The sequence below is a fragment of the Nanorana parkeri genome, unplaced genomic scaffold, assembly GCF_000935625.1.
Source record: "Nanorana parkeri isolate BGI_ZX_2015 unplaced genomic scaffold, ASM93562v1 scaffold4, whole genome shotgun sequence".
Taxonomy (NCBI): domain Eukaryota; kingdom Metazoa; phylum Chordata; class Amphibia; order Anura; family Dicroglossidae; genus Nanorana; species Nanorana parkeri.
This window is the reverse complement of record NW_017306272.1, coordinates 3,148,368-3,155,148: the sequence shown is the minus strand read 5'-3', so window position 1 is coordinate 3,155,148 and position 6,781 is coordinate 3,148,368. Positions and strand designations below refer to the sequence as shown.

General features: G+C 50.0%; 1 protein-coding gene across 1 annotated transcript; it reads right to left on the bottom strand.

The window, feature by feature from the left end:
* Window positions 1-1,205: 1,205 nt before the first annotated feature.
* Window positions 1,206-3,854, bottom strand: TRIL (TLR4 interactor with leucine rich repeats). Its single transcript, XM_018576141.1, has 2 exons — window positions 2,272-3,854; window positions 1,206-2,223 (listed from the first exon to the last, which is right to left on the bottom strand). Exons 1-2 carry the CDS (start codon window positions 3,852-3,854, stop codon window positions 1,206-1,208), a joined length of 2,601 nt encoding a protein of 866 aa, XP_018431643.1.
* Window positions 3,855-6,781: the final 2,927 nt, after the last annotated feature.

Here is a 6,781-nt window from a genome sequence, read left to right as displayed (position 1 = left end):
TATCCCAACATGCATCTGCCTCTGGGAGTTATGTCTGTAGCTGTCAGAGCCTTGCAATGCCTCATGGGACTTGTAGTTCCAAAACAGCTGTTCACTGATCTAGGACAACATAGCTGAACTGGAAAGTGAGCTGGATTGGAGAATGTTTCCACTTCAGCTATGCTGTCCTAGATCGTTCACTTCTCCTGCCTTCTCCAAACTCTTCACCCTTTTGTTGTGAATAAGCCTGCTTTACCAGGCCAAATTCGAGCAGTACGACCAGTTCCCTGTTCTGTGGAGTTTTTGGTGTTCCCGCCCACCTTTGCTGGCTCTAGTACCTCCTGATGCATTCTACATAACATAACATAAACCAAAAAACCCAACAGGGAGAGGGGGACCCCTCTCAATGACACAGTAGGAGTGCAGAACTAGGAACACAAGCACAGATATCTCCTCAATAGAATCCCCAAGAGTTATAACAAATTGCAAGATGGACTAACAATACAGCATCTACTGAGCTATAAAATGTCAGTTTTGGCTGAACAGACTCTTTACACTAGAAAAAACCCAACAGAGCTCGGTTTGGCAATATATAACTTGGATGGCTCAAAGACAGGCATTAGGGATGCACCAATACTAGTATCGGTACCAAGTAGTTGGGCCAGTACTCGCCCAAATGCTCCGATGCCTAGGCTGATACTTCCGGCATCAGGAAGCCAGGCAGCGAGTCATTACACGCTGCCCGGCTTCCTGATTGGCCGGGAAGCCGGGTCTATGCTCCCTCATCACTTGTGACAAGGGAGCATGGAGCCGGCTTCCCGGCCAATCAGGAAGCCAGGCGCTGGGCCATTACACAGCGCCTGGCTTCCTGATTGGCCAGAAAGCCAGCTCCATGCTTTCTCATCACCCAGTGATGAGGAAGCATGGAGGCGGCTTCTCTGCTAATCAGGAAGCCAGGCGCCGAGTCATTACACGCCGCCTGGCTTCCTTAATAGGACTTCCAGTATCGGCGAGTACTGCAAAGAAAATATCGGTTCTCGATACCGAAAAACCGGTATCGGTGCATCCCTATTAGGCATGTCAGATTTTCTTGCCTAATGTGACCAAATACATAAGGACTTCTTAGAAGAGGCTCTGTGAACACACACTCAATAATACGCACAGCAGTGACCCTACATTGTTTGGCTGCTACTCAGCAGGACATTCCTGGCTGATATATGAAATGATTAGTCTGTGAACCTCTGGAGTAGGTTATCTCTGTGTAAATTTGTTCCCTCTCTGAAGCGCTCACAGCCAGGGAACTCTATGAGGTCGGTTTCTCCCAGAGCACACACTGCAGTCCGGGGCCGGTGTGACTGGAAACCGGAAAAATCAGTGGACACGCCAGTTCCCACAGACCGGTAGGGGCGGCGTGTGGAATACATCTGGCGGACATGAACTGGCGCCCTCTTCCGGCACCATTTCTTGCGTGCCACTCTAGAACCCCAAGCAACCAACCCCAGCAGTAGCAGCAATGCGTTGAGGCCAAGCAGTACTAAGGCTAGCAACTGGTAGTTTAGCAAAGGATGCTCCTCTTCTGCAGGTAACGTCACAAGCCCCGCACAATGCTCCCTAGGAGCCACAGGACAAGCTCTGCCACCAATAAGGCTCTCCACACACACTAAATACGGAGTATCTCCCGTCAGCTCCTGTAATGATAAAGATTCTGCGTGACCTCTTGGGTAGACAAAGCGTTGGAAACGTCCACCTTGGCCAAATCGCTCATAGAGGAGCCTGAACAATACAGGCCCATGGGTATGTGGTACCGTCTGCCATCGCACCCGGGCTGTAGTGCTTCCTACGTACTCCACAGATAAGTTAAGTAAATACAACTTGTTAAATTCACATGGATCAGACAGGATGGAGGGAAAAGGTGCAACTTGATGCAAGGTTTCACTTTGCCCAGGGTGGGTGGAGTGGAAAGATGGCTGCAATGTGTCAGGATGACTCTGGTGGAAGGTTTCTACATCTGGGATATCCTTCGGCAATTTTTTTGATTTCAGGTGTGAATCGCCGGTATTTGGCATCTCAGATGTTGTCCGCAACGTGCCAGTTACATCAGAGCGCTCAGAACTCGAAGGATGATTTAGAGAGTCAGGGGGCTGCTGATGTAACAATTCAACATCTGGGAGACTATGATGTAAATTGTTGGATGCTGAGATTGGAGCCTCAGATTGCTTGAAAGGCAGCTGTTTAAATGTCTCACTTGCTGGCTGGAATGTAGCAGGGTGTTGCTTTTCAGTCTCTGGGTACTGCTGGCTAGGGTTCAGCAACTTAAACTTCGATTCTGGTGGTTTTCGAGTTCCTCCAGAAGTCTTCGTGTCTCTGCTTTTGCCTTTTTGTGCTATTTTTTTACGCTTATCTGCGTTGCCCCTTTTGGTGCCTGCTGGCACTTTTGTCGTTGGAACTGGTTCTACAGTTGCCAATGTTTGAGGCAAAGTGAGTGCTTTTGGTGACTGTGTAGAGACAGGCAGTACTGAACTTGCTTTTGAATCCAGATGATCAGAATTTCCTTCACTTTTCTGTCCTTCGGGTGTATGATCCAAAAGCAGATGTTCATCTGGTAACGTGCTGGACATGCCTTTAGGGGTTGTGGTATAAACACAGTCTCCAGTTGCCTGTAAATAAGCATCTTCAAGATAGTCCAAATACTTTCCTGCGACTTCCTGGGGCTCTCTGCACTTTACAAACACCGTCAGCATCCGTATCCGTGTGTGCAGGGTTCCCAAAATCCAGTGTTTAAGCCCCAAGAGATGACAGTTGCAGTTCCATCCATTGCCGTCTAGTTGCAGCTTGTAAAGAGCCGGATTTTCAGCAAGGATGTCCCCAGGTAGGAAACTGAGCATATTATACTGCAGGTCCAGAACCCTCAGCCGACTTAACCCATTGAACGTTCCGGGCTGCAAACTGGAGAGAGAATTATGGCTCATATTTAATACCTCCAAGCTATGCAGTGACGCTAGGAGGCTTTCCGGCAGATGGCTCACTACGTTTCCATCAAGGTGCAGCTCTTGCAAAGACCCCAATCCCTGAAAAGTCTTGCTGTGTAGAAGAGAAATCCTGCTTGAGCTAAGAACCAGCTTGGAAAGCCTCTGCAGCCCGTTAAAAACACCTGGTCCCAGTTGCTGCAGATCATTCCCAGCCATGCTGAGCGTGCTAAGGGAACGCAGCGGTAAAAACGTCGGATGGCGTAAGGAGTTTAAGGGGTTCCCCGACAAGCTCAGTAAACGCAATTTTACAAGCCCCGCAAAGGCGTTTTTACTGATATTTGCAATTCTGTTGTTTTCCAGATGCAGATAAAGCAGATTAGAGAGACCCTGAAAGGGGGAGCCATGCAGTACCTGGATATGATTGCCGTCCAGTCTTAGTTTGATCAGTGACCCCAGGCTGGAGAAACTGGCGCGACTGACATTTTGTAGCCGGTTGCTGTTCACATTCAGCACTTTCAGCTTCTTAAGAGCGGACAGCGCACCAGAGGTAAGCGTCTGAAGCTGATTGTTGCCCAGGTAGAGCTCCTCCAGGTGGGCGAGCTTGTCGAACGCCTTGGGGTGAATGAAGTGGATGCGATTGTACTGCAGATCGAGCCGTTGCAAATTGTAGTAGTTGGAAAAGTCCGCGGCGCTGATATTGGAGATGAAGTTTCCCCCAAGGCTGTAGGTTTTGGTCCCAAAAGGATTCAGAATGTGGCTGGATTTGGGGACGGAGACGAGCCCTCTGTTGGAGCAAAGGACATGCTGGAGATGCTGACAGTCACATGGCTGCGGGCACTTCTCCTCCGCGCTGTAGCAGAGACTGCAAAGCAGCAACAGCAGCAGTAGAGTTGCAGCCTTCTCCATCTCACCTGGAGCAGTGGGCAGATGATCCCAGCTCTGTGCATCCCCTATGTGCATGCAGCCTTAGCAGTCCACTTCTACGACTGATCACCCAGTACATCTCGTTGGCTTCTACATGGCTCGGTCACATGTAGCAGCGATGGGAAATGGGTGCACCTCTACTGATCGCAGAGCACATCACCAGCAGTCTGTGTGCAATGCAGCTCTCCAGTGAAGGGCAGGCAAGCTGTCACATGTGTAGAGGATCAGACAGGGCTGCTGGTTCCCAGGGTCCCCTGTCTTGTGGCTGCACAGCACAGTCAGCACTAGGCAGTGAGCAGATGTTACAGTACATGGTGCAGTCCCTCTCCAGCCACTCTCACATCCATGGCTGCCTCCAGAAAGCCCTCCAAGTCCTTCCCTACAAAAGTTCAGCCGGGGATCCAGCGGCCATATGTCGGGGGGAGCCGTCCACACAAAGCCCAGGCTGACGCTGCTGCTGCTCCTTTTGTTCGGGACTCAGAAAGAAGAGAAGTTCAGTGCGGAAATCCGTTCTTCCCACACTGACTCCCCTGAGATTGTTCGCTTAGAAAGAGGATCCTGGTGAGGCAGCTCCGAGCTGCTGGTGGGAGGAGGAAACATGGAGCACATGTGAGGCGAGAGAGAGAGGACACAGTGCGAGGGAAACAAAGAGCCAAATGATGATGACCTCCTGAGAGGAGGGAGATGTCTCCTCTACAGGGCTGCACTGTCCCCAACATCGCCAGAACTGGAGCCGGCTGAATCTGCACAGCAACCAATCAGCCGCTCTCTTCACATTGTACAGTTACGTTATGAAAATGAAAGCTAGACGCTGATTGGTTGCCATGGACAGCAGCTGCAGTATTAGTAACTTTGCTTCAATGACTGCCATACAGCAACAATGAAACTGGAGAAGACAGACTAATGTGCACAGCAACCAATCAGCTGCTCTCTTTGTACACTAAAGCTTTGAAAATGAAAGCTAGACGCTGATTGGTTGCTATGGACAACTGATCCAGTCTTAGTAACTTTGCTTCAATGTCTTCCATGCAGCAACATTGAAACAAGCAGACAAAATCTAATGTGCACAGCAACCAATCAGCTTCTTTCTTCTGCTTATGTTTTGAAAATCAAAACTAGGACGATGACCGGTTGCCATGGACTATCGCTGCAGTTAGTCATTTTGCCTAAGCAAAGGGAACTTATCAAAACTGGAACAGACAGAATCTAGAGCAGTTACCCATAGCAACCTATCAGATTCACTCTTCAGTTTGTTCAGTTAAGCTGTGAAAATGAAAGAGAGAAGCTGATTGGTCGTCGTGATGGGTTGCCATGGGCAACTGCTCCAGTCTTAGTAAATTCCATACAGCAACACTACAACTGGAGCAAAACTACTTCTGTCCTCTGGCTGAGGGAGAAACGATTCACAACACTTGTACTCTGGTTCAGCCTTCTTGACCCCTTTTTAACTATAGAGAAACCCTTTCCACACCTTGTACACTGCGTTCTGATCTGATCCCCCCGTCTGTTTTTCAGCACAATGTTAGTCTATGGGCGGCGGATGTAAACAGACGTGCGTCCATCTAGGTCTGAGAAGAGCGCCATTTTTGTAGACCTGATCGTGACGGGTCAGAGGTAAAAGGATGTCAATTTTGCTTCCATCAGACTGCCCAGAGACATAACATGGGTCTGCTCGGTTCAGTTTCTTCCTCCATTGCAGAAGTGACATGCGTTGTGTACGGCTCCGATCAGCGGGGCATCTGGGTACGGATCCATCAGAGTAGTCCGGCGCCCGTGTGAAAGGGGCCGTACATAGCTTCCAGGCCACAGGGTCATATGATTATATCTGCAGCGTATGGTACATTAACATGGTCAGGTTTGTCCACCTTTTGATAAAAAATCTGAAATATACACTTTGATGAAAGAAACAATCTGCATAGACGCCTGCAGAGCATTGCATCAGCAATCAGTGGATGGGGGATGCAGTGCACCGGTTACTGCAGACGGTTCCTCAAGCACAAGTATGGGCCTTATTATTAGTAATCATTGGACTACAAGTGGACTAGCTTTGACATCAAATCATAAGGAATGGGGTGTACCCGAGTCTCCTGACCCCGCCTCTAAAATTCATTTCAGTAATGATTATTAAAGAATAAAGCTAGTCATACACTTTACGATTCTTCTCCTTCAGCCCCGCAGGTAAAACTTTCCCCCAGCCATACGCTGGGCGAATTGTATTTCCTATGCTCCTCAGCTCCATCTAGTGGTGTGAATGCTGTGGGAATGATATTCACCCAGAGTATGGCTGGGCAGAAGTCTTATAAACTGGGCAGCACAGTGGTGTAATGGATAGCACTTCTGCTTTGCAGCACTGGGGGGTGCCGGATTCAAATGCTGGCCAGGGCACTATCTGCATGGAGTTTGCATTTCCTCCCTGTGCTTGTGGGGGTTTCCTCCCATGTGCCAAAGGCATGCTGGAAGCAGGGGCGGACTGACCATGCGGCATTCAGGCACTGCCCAACAGCCCCGCAGCCATGAGGGGGCCCTTCCCAGCTTGCATGAAAATAGACGTGGCTGTGTTAAAGCAGTGATGGTAGTGTCGCCTGCCTCCCGGGTCCACCAGGAACTTCGGTGCTGCTTTACACAGCCGCGTCTCCTAGTTTGGCAGTGATGCAGCGGAGAAGAGCCCAGAGGTGGGGGGGGGGGGGGGGGGGTGTGTATAGTGGGAGGGCGGCCCTGCCACTGGTATGGCTGCACAAGGTCCTGAGGCTGTGGGGTCCCAGTGAGATCCAGCCCTGTGCGCCCCACTGGAGGAATGGTGCCCGCATCTGCCCCTGGCGAGACTTCGCAGTTGCCTTTGGTGAGACCTCCTAGCATTAATGGCTAGTTCGCACCAGATGCAGTTGTGATGCAGTCCGCTCAGTTTGGCT